General features: G+C 41.7%; 1 protein-coding gene and 1 long non-coding RNA gene across 2 annotated transcripts; one reads left to right on the top strand and one right to left on the bottom strand.

The window, feature by feature from the left end:
- Positions 1-225: 225 nt before the first annotated feature.
- On the bottom strand, positions 226-3,105 carry LOC117876129. The gene is made up of 3 exons (XR_004645428.1): positions 2,911-3,105; positions 2,686-2,803; positions 226-313 (listed from the first exon to the last, which is right to left on the bottom strand). It is a non-coding gene; the product is annotated as an uncharacterized LOC117876129 (long non-coding RNA).
- Positions 3,106-4,136: 1,031 nt separating this feature from the next.
- ADM (adrenomedullin) lies at positions 4,137-6,920 on the top strand. The gene is made up of 4 exons (XM_034770034.1): positions 4,137-4,248; positions 4,806-4,916; positions 5,169-5,309; positions 5,778-6,920. The coding sequence occupies exons 2-4, from the start codon at positions 4,819-4,821 to the stop codon at positions 6,124-6,126; spliced, it is 588 nt and encodes a 195-aa protein (XP_034625925.1). The 5' UTR covers positions 4,137-4,248; positions 4,806-4,818; the 3' UTR covers positions 6,127-6,920.
- Positions 6,921-16,343: the final 9,423 nt, after the last annotated feature.

Genomic DNA, 16,343 nt, shown 5'->3' with positions numbered 1-16,343 from the left:
GAATTTGACCAGGAGTTTAGGATTAACATCTCTACTTTTACAAAAAGTACCATGGAATTATTTTATCAAAACAAATCTCAGACCCTCTACTTTTGCACTTCATTTGAGAGAGCATCTCTAGCAGGACAATGTTACATAGGATTTTGCTGGGATATTAATTCAGTATGCAATTAGGAGAAAAAAATATACTAGTGTCTCACCAGCACTGCTATCAACAGTACCTCACCTTTCCTGCCTCTTCCATCCAAACAGACATAGCTAAATCTTGATTAGCTTGTAAAATCTAGTGGGATCGCGGCACAGGGTGGCACACCTTAAAAACAGTCAAGCAAAAGAAAAAGCACTTCTTAACTTTAATTCACTTCTTAACTAAACTACCTATTTGGGTACCATACGGTCACCATCATCGTAGTATCTGACCATCTCCTAAATATTTATGGAGTTATCCTCTGTACATCCCTGTATCCCCATCTTACAAATGAGGACAGGGGCAGAGAGAGAGAGAGAGAGAGAGACTCTTGCTTGAGGTCACAGAGGAAGTCTGTGTTACAGTGGAGAATTGAAACTAAATTTACTGAATCCCTGTCCAATGCCTCAACAATGAGATCATATTTCCTCCCAGAGAGGGAGAGGAACTCGTCCTGTTCTGCCTGGAAATTAAAAAGAGCTCTCAGAACATTGAGTGAACGTATCTTGTAGATGGAACATTCAAAATGATGACTATGGACAAGTCCCAGAGCCTAGATTTTCAAAAGTGTCCAGGGATTTTTGGGTGCCTCAATTTTTGGATTCTCACCACTTTCTGAAAATCAGATGCCATTAAGGCATCTCTTGTTGGGCACCTAAAAATCAAGGCACCTAATATCACTAATCACTTTAGAATATGTTGGCCCAGATTAACTGAAAAGCAATAAAACTAAAAGCAAGAGTTCGGCAGTTTGACTTTGGCTGAGATTTTACACACTACATATTGTAGAATACTTACATTCATATATTTAGTCCAACTTCAGATTCACTATAATATGTAGTGTGACAAAGTAAATTGCATATAAATGTCATCAAATTAATATCAGTCCATACTTAAGGGCCAAATTCCATACTCCTTGCACAAGAAAATCTCTCACTGATTTTAAGGAAATATTTTCTTGCATAAGTCATATGGATCTATTTTCCCACTGATGCACAGAGATTTTAGAGAAACTCTCATGGCAGCAATAATACTTAGCACTTTGCCTATTCAAAGTGCTGTACAAACACTAACTAATCCTCACTATCTCCCTACAAAGAAGGTACATACTGTTAATCCAATTTTATATATGGGAAAACTGAGATACAGCGAGGTTGAAGTGACTTGCCCAAGGTCAACAGCAAGTCAGTAACAGACTAAAAATGCATACTTCGTAACATCTAGCCTAGCACTCCTTCCTCCAGACCAGTGAGTTTCCCAAATAATGGGAACTAGTAGCTATGGGAGAATGGACATCTCATAGGAGAAATATTTTCCATTGTACTTAATTATGTTGCCTCAAAAATATATGATGAATAATACAAGGAACATCCTGTGTCTCTTTTTTGAAGTGTAAATAACTTGACTGTTTGAGAAATAATTTTCAAAATAAAAGAGGCAATATTACCCCATGTACAAACTCAGTGTTTATAGCTCATTTTTAAACTCTCTGTGTGTTTATGTGTTTAGGACAACAAGCATCTGAATCCAGAAAGCAAGGTTTTCATGTTAGACCTAAAATCAGCTTTACCTGTCCCAGCCCTTTTCAGAAACTACCCCAGCAGGTTGATAAATTGAGTGACAAGTTTCATTCTCATGTTAGGTTAAAATGATTTATATCTCACTGAAATGGTGTTTGTAATGAACAGACTTTTAAGCATGTCACTGTTAAGTGACACAAAGCCGTGACTGGTTTATGACAAATCTTAAATCCATATAGGACTCTTCCTGTATTATATTTTCTAAAAGTATAAAGAATGGAATTTCTCTTTTAGCCAATAATTTTTAATTAGCTATTTTAATTAGGAATGTTTCACATTTGAGGAAATGTATTCTTACTGGAACTGCAGAGGATTATAATAATATGAAACCAAAGCAATGCCCATTACATTAAATTCTGCCTTCTCAGAAAAAGTAGGGTCAGCTTCATCATGTATTTTTGCTGATTAAGGAAGGTTTTAAACAGATGGTTAGTAGTCACTTGAGCTTTAGTTGTGTAAATGATCATTTGAGTGTATGTTAATTTGTCAACTGTTTATTTTGTCTATAAAATAAATGCTGTGAAAGATTATTTTTTTAAATTATATATTAGTGATATGTTCATTTAATTCCTTTTCTCCCTCATCTACTTCTTAACTGTTCCCTCCCTCCGCTGATCCTTTAACTGTCACTATTGCATTATTTAACTCTGTTTTGGGACACAGTATGTATGAAAGGAAATGGAACTACTAGGTAAAGCTACACAGATTCCTAAATGTTTGCAGGATTAAGCCCTGCAGTTGTATTAAAATCGCAACGTGGAAACGTCCCACTTTTTCTGAAGAAGGATAACGTGTGTTTGGAAGTGACCGCCCTGTCTGCCTCCACGGTAGCAGCCGCAATTTCAGGGAGAATAGTTAATCCGGAGAATGCATCTCTGTAATTCACCTGCAACGCCCCACCACACCCCAACCACCTACCTTATTGCCACCAGCCTAGCAATCTATCCCAAAGTAGGTGTGTACACTGGGATTGCTGTGAGACGTTAATGCTTCTGGACGCTGCTGGCAAGGGAGGGATCACCTTAGATTGAGTCATCTGTGGAGTCAGAGGAAAGTCTCTATCATCTTCATACACATACCCTTCCAAGGGTGACACACACGCCAAATTTACCAAAAAAGACAGCATCACACACGTATACACACCTGATTTCCTAAATAATGTTTCTCTTGGCAGGATTGTGAATTAAATGTCTCGGGAGTCTGAATCCAGTTTTTATCCTTCAATATTTCTCAACGGCAAAGGCAGCAAGAAACACCAGGGGATCTTCTAGAAAAATGTCAATGCGAGGCTAAATAATCTGCATTGCAACAACGGATAAATCTGGTTCATTCTGGTACAGAGTAAAAATGTTCTCTAGTAAAAAGAATCCGAGGGGAAGAGAGAGAAAAAGAAACCCAAACGTCTGAAATGTTCATAGTAGAGATGTCACAGCATTGTAGAACAAAGCTATATTTTATTGGCTATGGTGAATACTGACAAAGGCCCCGATCCGGCAAACACGCACGTGCTTAACTTTACTATCCTGACTAAAGTTAAGCATATGTTTAAGTGTTTGCAGGATCAGGGCTAAAATGGCCCATGAAAACTTTTTCCCTTGCATTTTTTTAAAAAGTCTATAGATTTTAGTATTTAGATGACCGTGTCTCTAGTTCCATATCAATACAATTTCCTTTGAATCTTTAAATGTTTGTTCTAAACTTAATGTTTTAACACTATCTAAATGTCAGCTTACATTAAAACGATCAACAACAGACAGAAATGCTCTAGGACATATAATAAATACCAATGCTGGATGATGTATTCATCTCCTTACTTATGTAACAGAGCCTGTTGTTCATTAAAATTATCCATTCCACTTCACATTTTCCAAATATAAATTTTTTAAAAAGTTTTTACTTGCTGCACTTGTATGATCAGGTCTAGCTACAATACATCTATAAATGCCTATCTATAGTGTTTATATTCTATGAGGGAACTATATATGATATACTGTATCTATACTCCATAGACCAATAGGTATTGAGTGTTCCGAGTATAAAACAGACTCATCAATACAGCAGATATTGTAAGTTGTAATGAACGTTGCAGCATGCAATGACTAAGAACCAACACCTAAAAATTCCTTTGATAAATAGCACAACGCCAACAAGCTTGTACGGGACATTTTTTGCTAATCTTCTTACTTTTGCCCTAGTATTGGTTGCCCCCAATCCACGCTTATCGCAGCAGTATGATTAATACTAGACGTGCATGGGGCAGGCGGGGGGTCGGGGGCAGAAAGTGTCAGACCAGTGATACGAAGCTCCTCCCCCTCCCCAGCGGCGCTGCTCTATAAAAGTGTGAAGTGGCGCGCAGGATAGCCAGTGCTTACCTCAGTGACAGGGAGAAGGGTTTCTCTGGCAGAGCGACTCCGAAGGAAACTGCTACTTGGAATCGGTAATATACGAAGATTTTTCTCAGTGGATTATCATCATCATCAGGTACGGATCTTTTAAAAAGAGGAATTGGCTGGGGGTGGGGGCGAGTAGTTACCAAATCTGGTTTGTTATTTTAAATGCATGAAGTTATGCTGCTGGGTTTGCACTGGCTCTTGGTATCAGTTGAAACTTGCAATGTAAACCATAGCTTTCTATGCGAGTTAAGAAAGCTGAGCTGTCAAGGGTTAAAACCAAATGCAATTACATATAGGCTAATAAGGGAATTCGTTGCATGCTTTTAAAAACGGAGTAGCAAGTTTTTTCTAATCGCGTGAGTGAATGAAATCCTAATTTCACCCATTGCCATTGGGGTATTTTTTTTTGACAATTTTAGCTTTCAGTCATGTAAGCAAGTAAAATGTTTGACAAAAGCAAACTTTGGAGGGGCTCTTATTTACTCTGCGATAACTTGCTAAACCAATATTAGCGCTTCGTTTAGCACACACACCAAGTCCCCAATGGCTGGGGACCATCCCGAGGCGTAGAGTTCACTGTAACCGAATACAACATCTATGTTAAATATACCCCTGATGACATTTCTTCTCGTCTTCCTCCACCAGGATTTCAGCCAGAATGAAACTGGTTCACGTAGCTCTCCTCTATCTCGGGTCCGTGACCTTCCTTGGGGTGCATGCTGCACGGCTAGACGTCGCTTCAGACTTCAAAAGAAAGTAAGTATCTAAATGTGCTTCTCTGCCCAGGGTGAGGAATGGCTCGGAGACATGGCTAATAGTCCGAGCCGTCCGGGCGCGCTCCGTCCTAGGTCAGAAGGTGTAAACTCCTGTGGGAATAGCACGGTGCCTAAGCCCTACAACACCCCTTTAGGAAAGCTGCGCTGGCAGAACCTTTGCCCGTGCTTGGTTTGGCTCCTCCACTGTGGGCTCGCGCTAACGGCCCGTCCCCCCCTTTGCTGCTCCTTTCAGATGGACCAAATGGGCACTGAGCCGCGTCAAGCGCGACGCGATACCTCCCGGCACGTTCAGCGGGCAAGTGGCAGCTGCGGACGTGCAGCCTTTCATAAGGTCACAGGACGTGAAGGAGGATCCCCGAGTCTCGCATCCCAGGTAACTTCGCGGCCACACACGTATTGCAGGCGGGCTCTTGCGCCAGCCGGTGGAAAGCTTTCAGTCTCCCTTGTTCGGGCTGCTTGGCCCCAGCCGGGGGGAGGACCCCTATGGACCGTAAAAGCTCTTGGGATCTGGCTCCGGCGTCCCCCATTGTAGCTGGCGGGAGACTAGTACGTTTGCTGTGGAAAGCCAAATATAAATGGGAACTTGAGTCCCGGATACACAGAAATAGTATCAGCCACCAGACTGCGAGGTCACCTTCTCCTACAGCCAGCAAGCTTTGGGCTATGGCCTTTCCTCTGGAGCCACTGCAAGCACTGGCCAGCCGCCCCTTTCCCTATACGCACTGATAACCCCTGGCTTCCCCCAGCCCTGGAGCCCCCTTCCTCCTCCAGGAGGGTCCCCTTGCTCCGCAGCCCCATTGCTCCTCTCTCACCTCCTCTTCCTCTCCCCTGTGTCTTGCAGCAGCCCGGAGGATGCCCGCATCCGCGTGAAGCGCTACCGCCAGAGCATGAACGGCTTCCCCCACTTCCAGGCCATGCGGCTGGGCTGCAGGTTCGGGACCTGCACGATCCAGCAGCTGGCCCACCAGATCTACCAGCTGACGGACAAGGACAAGGACGGCGCTGCCCCCGTGAGCAAGATCAGCCCCCTGGGATACGGCCGCAGGCGGCGCTCGGTGCCAGCCCCTAGCCGGACGCAGTCTCCGTGGCTCGCCCTGCTCTCCAGCCGCCGGGACAGCACGAGCGCCGCAGCCCCAGGCCAGCCCGGCCGGCTGCAGGCGCAGCTCCGCGCTCCCTCTCTCAGGACTTAAGAGCTGCAGCTGAGCAGCCAAGCACCGAGCTGGCGCCACCTTGGACGGTGGCTTTCCCCGGCGCTTCAGCATCAGGGAGCCCGTGGGGCCAGACAGCCTCGGAGACGGAGCAGGGCGCGCACCCGCATTGCCTGGGACTGAACACACAGACTTGGGGCTACAGCAGCTGCCGGGTCCCGGAGGCGCTCGGCACCAGCCGGGCCGGGCCCGCCAGCGGCGCAGCGCCCCTAGGAAGGGTCTGGAGCGCGCGAGGGGTGAGCTCACAGCTGGCTCTCTTCTCTCTGGTGCCACATCACACGGGGCTGCCAAGTGAAGTCGTGTGAACCCTGGATCTCGGACATACGGGGACTTATCCTGCCTGCCCTGGCCACTGGGCTGGGGGAAGCACCCTCTGCAATTGTCTGCACCCGGCAGGGATTCGGACACTCACTAGTCCCTGCGGGGACTGCCTTATACTTGAATGTAATAGAGAGAGGAAAAGTGCAATTGTACGTGGTTTAATTAAAAGTGCTGTGTGTGTATAATAAGATAAATATCAATATTTAAGATGTTACTGTTTCCCGTCCTTTTTGCATCTTTGAAAGAGTTATTTTTATACGGTATCTATTTTTGCATAAGGGCATTTTAAAAAGCATTGTATTCCCTCTATTTTTCATAGCGTGAATGTAAAATCTTGGTGTTTAACTTTCTCTGAGTCTTTTATCTTGCATTCTGGACTGGTGACAGATGTAGAGAATGTATCCGCTATTCTCCATGGGTAACGTGTGAAATAAAATAAACACTATTACATAAAACAGTGCTGTTATGGTGTCTCTGGAGAGGGTAGACAAGATCAAAATTAGTCATTTCTGACCCTGTTCTCTCCGATCGTAACTAATACTTGACACGGCACTACGCCAGTGCAATAACAGGGCTATCAAGCCATTAATCACAGGCAGTTTGTTAGCAGCCAAAGCAGCGACGAAAAGCCTCTAGCAAGTAAACATAATAAAAGCATAACCTGCCCTTTAAAATCTGGAGCAGGGCTATTCAGAAGGCTCCAAGGCCTTTCCTAAGCACATGATTCAACCCGGGCTGAAATGTCTCACAGGCAGGATTGATCGTGCAAGTTTATTTTTTGCCATCATTAATCAGAGAAACAACCGCAAAGTTCCAACATTGCACAACAGAGTAATAGATTTATTGAGGGAGCCTGTTCCAAAAAATGGTCATGGCAGTTTACAAGGTTACTTATGGTGAAGGATTTCCTGGGCCACAGTTCAGGTTAAAGTTTAGACGCCGACCGGATCAATGTGGGCAGGACATCTTAGCGTTACTTAAAAATTCCCAAAACCACGGACCAGAAAACAAATTCGAGATCCTATGGAGTTTGTTAATAGAGCTACAGCACCATCTAATGGTGCCCATTACCAATGCTCGGAAGTTCAACTCCTCAGGCATGGATTAAGTGCATTCAACCACCCAAGAAGGTGGAACCCCACCCGCTTAAAGCATACCATTGCTTTTATAGACTTTACAGGGGGTATCATTTTAAGGGGAGATGACAATTAGTGTCTCCTTTATCAGAGCTACCTCTACAAGGAATCTGCAAAAGGTGGAGATGTCCCCAGCTGTTTGAACAAAACTTGCAATTGTGTGCATTATCTTCTTGTGTTGATTTGTGTATCCACAAGTTTTTATAGGCACATTTTAGAGAGTCCTTTAGTGTTAACCACTTCCCTAAAAAATTCTCAACTAAGACTCCTATAGTCTAGAGCTGTGGGGATTTATAAAGCTAGTTTTTTGGTTTAGGTTTTGATTTTTACAAACTGGCACTTATGTATATGTACCAAACAGGTGGCAAGTAAAATTTACAAGAGAGTTTTCCCATTACTCCTGCTGGCCTTTCTGATCCAGATTTTGTGGAAAAGCAGAGAGGATGGGTGAAAATAACATTTTTCAAGCACATACCTAAAATATTATCCCTTATATGCTGATCAGGCTTTCATTTCCCATAGAAATGAGTTGTCTTACATGCAAATTTCAGCTGGTAGCTGCCAACTACAAAGCCAGCAAGTAGCAACTGTAAAAAACAATTACTTATATCAAGATCTTGAAATAAGGCTGGCTTCTGTAGTCAAAAAACAAACAAAAAAGTAGGGTGTTATAAAGGATGAAATCCTAGTGCCACTGAAGTCAACTGAACAACTCAGACTGACTTCAGAAGGGCTAGGATATTGCCCATATTCTCCTTCTGTGGGGAGCAATGATTTATGGAAGGCACTGTCTGCAGTTACATAACTGTGCACCCTACGTAACCCCAAAGTGGTAATGTGAGGCTATAACAGGTGACAGGTTCTGTGTTTGCTTTAGTGGATAATAATCTAGAGTATGCACATTCCAGCTACCTGTTTTATTGTGTTTTTTTTCCCACATCTATTGCCAAAAAAACAGTTTAAAAGGGGATACTTTCTATATTTCTCTGCAGGGAAATACCAAAGTTGAGACCTGCAAGATCCAGGGGCTACTTGGGCATGACTGAAGCCAGCAAACTGGTGCTAGGTGGCATGGCACTGTTTTGATCTCCTAGGAGTTTAATAAATAGGCTTCAACTTAAAAGAATCAAGAGTGCCACCTGCTGCAGCTGGAGGGAGCAGCAAAGGCCTATAAATGTAATAGGATGGTACCACAGTAAGGATTAAACATTTAAAGAAAAGTAAAAATCTGTTTTTCTTCTCTATTACTTTTTGAAAAGAAGGGGGTCTATTATGTGTAAAGAGAAATATTGCTGAACCCTACATGCCAGAAGATGTTGGAATGCCCTTTGCAAGAGAACAGGTGTTGTTCTTTGGGTGAGAGGGAAAAGGGATGTACCCCCAGTAAACTCTTTGGGGCAAAGACATTTACTATATGACTTTCTTCAGTGCCTAGCATCGGGGTCCATGAACTGATTGAGGCATGTAGGTACTACTGTCATATAAATATTAAAATTGAATATTAAGGTTGGCTCTCCACTTCCAGCCAGGGTAGTTTGGACTTCTGAAGCAAATAGAGCTCTTCTGTAAAGCTCCTTGGGGCCATGGAACTAATTTTAGGCAGTACAGGGAAGGAAACAGGTCGTGTTAAGGGTAGCTGATGCTTGCCATATATAATAATAATGGATTGGAATATTTCATTTTATGAGAGAAAATGGAGGGGCCTGACATCCATAACAATCACTGTTTGGAGTTCCCAATTGATTATCCTCTCAGGTGGGAAGGATGTGGGGTGCATGTGTGGAATGGGCCGGGTGCAGCTTCCTAAGTCCACTGATTTTAGAGATTTGCAAGGAAGGGGAGCTGCCTTCCTAATTAGATCCTCAACATACCATAACCCATTCTCTGAGAGTGTGGGGAAGTGGTGAGACAATTTTGCATGGAAAGAACTCAAGATGATGGTGCTGCTGTCTGCTACTGCTGTGGGATAAGGGTAGATGAAAAAGCCAAGGGCACTAGCAACTTCTTTCCCTTCTGTCCCAGTGTCCATCTCCCAAAATATCACAGAATTGGATACCAATAGCTCACCGAGTGGTTTTGCAGGGGCTAAAGCTGTGAAAGTAGCACTCTGTCCTCCTCTACTTTTTTGCACCCCTCCCTTGGCAAGATCAAGCCAGCTAGGGTCCTCTCTGCCTGTTGACATACAGGGCATGACTGGGTGTTTAAGGCTCTTCTTCACCATGGACATTCTAGGCACAAATACAGGCCATACATTAAAATATCAGGTACAAATAACAGTAAAACCAATCAGATACCAACTTACACCGATTCAAAGGCTAGTCCAAAAGCTCAGAGCAATACAAAGGCTTTAAAGCTCTGTCTAGGAGATCAGTTCTGTGATCCTCCTAAAGATCAATAATGAGAGTATTATAAACCCTTAGGCTGCAGATGCAAACACACAAGCCAGATCTTCCTGTACAAGTCACAAGCTCTGACTTGCTCCCAAACCATCTGCCCCAAGAAGGTGAGATGGTACATAAAGTGCCAGAAACTCAATAAGAGTTGTGTGCAAAGATCAAGGGCAGCATGTGGTCCAGTGTGATAGGTGACAAGTGAAAGATGCTATCACATGTCTCCAAAATCAGCTGCATCTGTTTACATGGAGCCTCAAGTAACAATTTCAGGGCACAGTATGGAGCCTGGCAGGCCAGCACTGCAGAGGCAGCTTAAAACACTGTTAAAAGTTCCATATAGACAAGGGCCTAAGTTCAAAATTATTTTTGTGTTTGGAACTATGTATTGGAATATGAAGTCATCCTTGCCCACCAGCCATTCCAAGAAGGTATGCCAAAAAAGAGATCACCTTTCTAAACAGAATCTGAGTGGTGTTGTGTTAGGAAATTGCTGCTTTCACTCATGGGATCTCCTTTCAGGGCTGTTACATTCATTGTGCTATCTGGCTACTCCAGAGAGGGTAATATGGCAAAGACAAAGAACACCAAATTGTTCTAGCTTGTTTTTATTACCTAACTACATTTGTTTCAAAAAAGAAAAATTTTGAGGTTGCATTATTACTGCTTTAGGGGCCTGCAAAATGGTGATATCCCAGTGCATTACCCATAAAAACTCAGAGCATCACTTCTATCCTGGGAGAAAGGCTTTCAGTTGTATTTGTCTCTCCAGCAAGGTAGCATATAAACATAGTTCTAGCAGCTATGTCACTTGGAGGGCTAAAAGGTATTCATAATTCACATATAACAGAAGGAGATCAAAGAGTGTTTTTACTTTTGCCAGATGATTATTAAAGCACCTGTACATATAAGTTATACCCAGAAGTATGTTCTCAAACTGATGATCACAAAAATCTGTGAAGCATCTAAGTCTCCACTAATAAGAACTGCAACATGATGCCAGAAATAACTTTTTTTTCAAGAACAATGACAGAGAAGGGAATACTAATGAATATTTTGGCACATATGTAGAATTTTCTGGATCATTCAGTACTCAAAAGACAGAAGATCATAATTAAAGCCAATAATGGCAACTCCAGACAACTGTCCAAATATTTCCCTTGTGCTGTCAATACAGCATTTTATATGATCTAACATCATAATTAAGTAGTGCAGAGTACACATGCATCAAGAGAAAAATAAATTCCAACAGGGATGAATGCAGCTAATAACAAAATAACAATTAAGTCTAATGGACTTTGTTTATTATGTTCAAATGGTTTACAGGTTGCTTTTATTACCAAAATATTTTAAAAGAACTATTTATTTCACCAAATAATTTGTCTTAGCTTTGAAGTTTTGAACTTTTAAACACATAGCTCCTTGGAACAGAGTCATATATCCTGAGGTGAGGAAAAAGAACATAGTTTGTTCATGAGGTGAAGACCTTTGTTACATAAAGGACCTTTTAATACACTCTACATCATTCGGTAACACTATGAGTGTCAAGCGTTTTGAACAGTTTATAAAGAGATATTACTAGTGTAAAAAAGATTATCCTTATGATTAGATACTGACAAAATTGCTTGGCTTCCCCTCCCCCCACATATTTCACACTAAAACTCTAGAAATGTCACCAAATAGCTTTGAAATGTGAATACTTCCCCCCCTCCATTTTCACTGCAGTTAGCAAATTCAGTATTGCTTCCCAAAGCTGCCAGTTTGCAAAATGCATATAACTTTTTCAGCAATTGTATTTAAAAAATGTTGTTGTTTTTCTTAACGTTTTCCTAAGATGGTAGAAAAACACATGGCTGGGTCTTACTCTTTGATGACCGGTAGTATAACTGGGAAGAAGAGAAAAAACAAGAGGGATTTTATCTGTTAGTTTATGCTCTGGATAGGTTAATAAAACAATTATTATTATCTTTCTAATAATAGGTTTATTGTAACTGAACTCACCATGGTGCCTAGAAATTTTAAAACTAACTTGGAACTTAAAACTAGTTTGAAATTGGCCCTAACACTACTGTGCAGGTGGACAAGGAGTTGTCAGAGCTCTCCCCATCCTCTTAAATAGCCTAGTTGCATTGCTTCTTTGTACTGTGGGAAAGCAGACAGTAGGCTCTGAGGGGTCACTATCCCCCTCTCTCTCCCCACCGCACATGTGACTGCAGAGGGCCAGAGACTGGGTGGAGCCTAGGTGAACAGCATGCTGGAGGAGGAAGACATCTGCACCCTGTAAAGCCAATTATTCTCCCAGGAGCCAGTGAAGTATCCGTGGCTTTCTGAGTCATCATTCCTTGTCCTGGGCTGCTCCTGGGGCAGTGCAACTATGCACTACTCTTTATATAGGATGAGATGTACATTCATAGTCTGTCCCTTTGATAACAGATAAAATAAAACACATGTAACAAAATATGATCATTGTGTCCCCCTGATTAACTATGTATGGGCAGCAGAATTTACAGGAGATGGGGATGGTAATATGATGAACTGAATATGAATCTCCCTATCAAATCTGGGGCCTGAACCTGTCCCTACTTAAGTTAATGACAAAACTTCCATTGACTTCAATGGAGAAAATATGGGGTCCCTGGACTCTTGAAGATTATTTATAAGGCTATCTTTACAGTGGAAGAGTACATAATCAGTTTTACTCTCTACCACAATCTTCCCCAGCAGTGTAAGTCCTGCTGCTTCATGTGTTTCCCATGTGAAGCGTTGTTTCTGAAAACTAAAGGAGTTGCTAATAACTGGAAATGATGGACAATTACTCTCTCAAAAGGAAGTGACTTTGATCCAAAGCCTGGGATTGAATCCATGATGGGGTCCTTAATGTATGATCACTGTTGCTCCTGCACTATAATTATAGAGGGTTAAATGGAGGCACTACTGCTGGCAATCCTAGGCCTGTAAGAAACACCCGTATGTGAAGTGTGAAGTGAAATGTTAAGCGTTCAGTGGCTTTTGAACAGAAGGCACCAAGTCTCTGCAGCTTCCAGTGGTGCTGTCCAGAACCAGCCCATCACTACGTATTTCATGAAGTGAGTTTTTGACTTCTTTTTCTATGGCATTTCTTTTAGGCATACTGCCCCTTCTCTTTTTTTAATCTAAGCACCCACTTTGAGGCCCTAGACCCAAGGCTGTATCCAGGCAAACAACTCAAATAAGGAGGAAAGAGGTTTTTCTAGTGGTTAAAGCAGCGCCTGAGAGTCAGAACTCTTGGGATCAATCTGAGCACGTGCACAACGCCATGCTAGTACTCAAGGTAATATTTGTATAAAGGTAATGATCTGATTAATAATAAAAAACAAGTGTTTATCAAAGTGCCTACAATATATTTACACAATAGACTGAATCCTACAGAAACAATGGTATTTGGGAGTGACAAGTCATATCATCTTGCCCCAGTCCGATTGCACTATTTCCTAGCAATGCAGGAAATAACTTATATTACAAGTACACAAGGGCAACAAAGAATGATTTATTATGTTCCCCACACTGCAAGACTGTTAGAAACAAATTATACAGTTTTTCCAATAAATGTTGTTAGAACTCACAGATGAAAGGATTTTTCTTCTTTTAACAATGTGGTGCATCTTTAAAACCTTGCTGCCATCTGCTGTCTACTGAAGAAAAAACTAACTCCCAATTTAAAATGATTCCTGGATATGGCACAGAGCTGATACTGCCCCCAGGGACACCTGAATTTAGAAGAGAATTCTGAATCTGGACTAGACTGGTTATTCAAGACTGTTTAAGGCAGGGGATCCAATTCTCCATTCCTTCTGAACTCCACTCAGTATAAGAGCAGAATGAGCTTTACAACATCTTTCCATATTCTGGGGCTGGGTGGGGTGAGACGGGGGAGAACTACTCTGCCCCTAGTGAAGATTAGAGCAACTTCACAGCTTACACTTGGCTGCAACAGTCCCCATGGGCTCTCTGGTCATACTTGCCTCATTCTTCTGGCCCACATCCTATACATGGGGCTACAAGAAAGGCAGCATGGAACTCTGAGACACCCAGGGTGCCTCTTTTTGCCAGGGATGTTCCCAAGCCTAAGTTTCACTAGCTATATGTCATAAAAAGGGCCACCGTTGGCATGAAGAATCTGTCCCCTATGCATGTTCTGAGAGTGATACATTTGGTTTATGAGGGAAGGGGCTAGAGTATTGATTACTGCAAGTCCATGTATTTTCTTATCTTGCATCTATGAATGGAATAACATTAATGGCAGCCACAAGGAAAGTTTGCATGCCTTTTCACATGGATGCTAAGTTACACAAAAGCAGGAATCAGAACAATATAATGGGGTAGAATTATCTATCTAAGGCATTACCAATGCAGTAGTATGTAGATGCTATCTCAGTAGTATATAGGTGCCTATTAGTAGCCTCTGTAATATCAGGGTGATGTTTTCCACTATCTGGAAAGGGTGAAGGGAGTATGTTCTATAAATAAATTTTTTATTGGGTTGAAATGGTCATTAAAGGTTATTCTTTTTAACATACTTATTCGAATTTATTCTTACTCTTATACACAACCCAGCTATAACTAAATGCAATAGAATCATAGATCTATAGGGCTGGAAGGGATCTTGACAGGTTGTCTATTCCAGTCTCCTGCACTGAGGCAGGACCAAGTGAACCTAGACTATTCCTGACAGGTGTTTGTCTAACCCGTTCTTAAAAATCTCCAATGCTGGGGATTCCACAACCTCCCTTGGAAGCCTATTTCAATGTTTAACTATTCTTATAGTTGAAAGTTTTTCCTAATATGTAACCTAAATCTCCCTTGCTGCAGAAAATAAGCTGATTACTTCTTGTCTACCTTTAATGGACATGGAGAACAATTGATCACCCTATCCTCTTTAGAGAAGCCCTTAACATATTTGAAGTCTATTTTCAGGTTGCCCCTCAGTCTTCTTTTTTCAAGACTAAACAGGCCTATTTTTTTAACCTTTCCTCATAGGTTAGGTTTTCTAAACCCTTTATAATTTTTATTGCTTTCCTCTGGACTCTCTACAGTTTGTCCACATCTTTCTTAAAATAGGGAGCCCAGAACTGGACACAGACTACAGCTGAGGCCTTACCTATTCCAAGTAGAGTGGAATTATTACCTCTCATGTCTTGCATATGACATTCCTGTTATACACCCCAGAATGATATTAGCCTTTTTCACAACTGCACCTTAATGGTGATATGTATTCAATTTGTGATCCACTATAAAACCCAGATCATTTTCAGCAATACTACTGCCTTGCCAGTTATTCCTCATTTCGTAGTCTTCCATTTGATTTTTCCTTCCTAAGTGTAGTACTTTGCACTTATCTTTACAGAATTTTATCTTGTTGAATTCAGACCAATTCTTCACTTTGTCAAGATAATTTTGAATTCTAATCCAGTCCATCAAATTGCTTGCAACTCCTTCCATCTTGGTGTCAACTGCACATTTTATAAGCATACTCTCCACTCCATTATCCAAGTCATTAATGAAAATATTGGCTAGTACTGGACCCAGGAGAGATGCTCTCCCAGTTTGAAGGTTAACCACTGATAACTCAGTTTGAGTACAGGCTTGCAACCAGTTTTGCATCCAACCCATTTAAAGTACTTTAATCTAGACTACATTTCTCTAGTTTACCTATGAGAATGCTATGTGGGACTGTGTCAAAAGCCTTACTAAAATCAAGATATATCACATCTATTGCTTCCCTCCTATTCATTAGGTCAGTAACCCTGTCAAAGAAGGAAATTAGGTAGGTTTGGCATAATTTGTTCTTGCCAAATCCATGCTGGCTATTCCTTATAACCATACTATCCTCTAGGTGCTTACAAATTGATTTTTAAATAATTTGTTCCATTATCTTTCCAGGCATCAAAGTTAGGCTGACAGGTCTATAATTCCCTGGGTTCTCTTGTTTCCCTTTTAAAGACAGGCACTATGATTGACTGTCTCCAATCCTTTGGGACCTCACCTGTCCTCAATGAATCTTCAAGATAATCACTAACGGTTCTGAGATTATTTCAGCTAGTTCCTTAAGTATCCTAGAGTGAATTTCATCAGGCCCTGCCTACCTGAATACATCTAATTTAGCTAAACATTCTTTAATCTGGTTTTCCCCAATTTTGGTTTGGGTTCCTTCCCCCTTATTGTTAGTATTAATTGTGTTAAAATCTGGTCACATTTAACCTTTTAGCAAAATAGGCATTATCCACCTCAGCCTTCTTTATGTTGTCTGTTACTAGCTTGCCTTCCCCGCCAAGTAGAGGACCTACATTTTCCTTCATTTTTCTCTTGCTCCTAG

The sequence above is a fragment of the Trachemys scripta genome, chromosome 4 (assembly GCF_013100865.1).
Source record: "Trachemys scripta elegans isolate TJP31775 chromosome 4, CAS_Tse_1.0, whole genome shotgun sequence".
NCBI lineage: Eukaryota > Metazoa > Chordata > Testudines > Emydidae > Trachemys > Trachemys scripta.
Note: the sequence above shows the minus strand (reverse complement) of the source record. Positions and strands in the feature narration are given on the sequence as shown.

Excerpts from the sequence above, each read along its gene's own strand:
- ADM (XM_034770034.1), top strand. The coding sequence starts at position 4,819 with ATGAAACTGGTTCACGTAGCTCTCCTCTATCTCGGGTCCGTGACCTTC. Across the intron at positions 4,917-5,168 it reads GCTTCAGACTTCAAAAGAAA|ATGGACCAAATGGGCACTGA; the intron begins GTAAGTATCTAA and ends TGCTCCTTTCAG. Across the intron at positions 5,310-5,777 it reads CCCCGAGTCTCGCATCCCAG|CAGCCCGGAGGATGCCCGCA; the intron begins GTAACTTCGCGG and ends TGTGTCTTGCAG.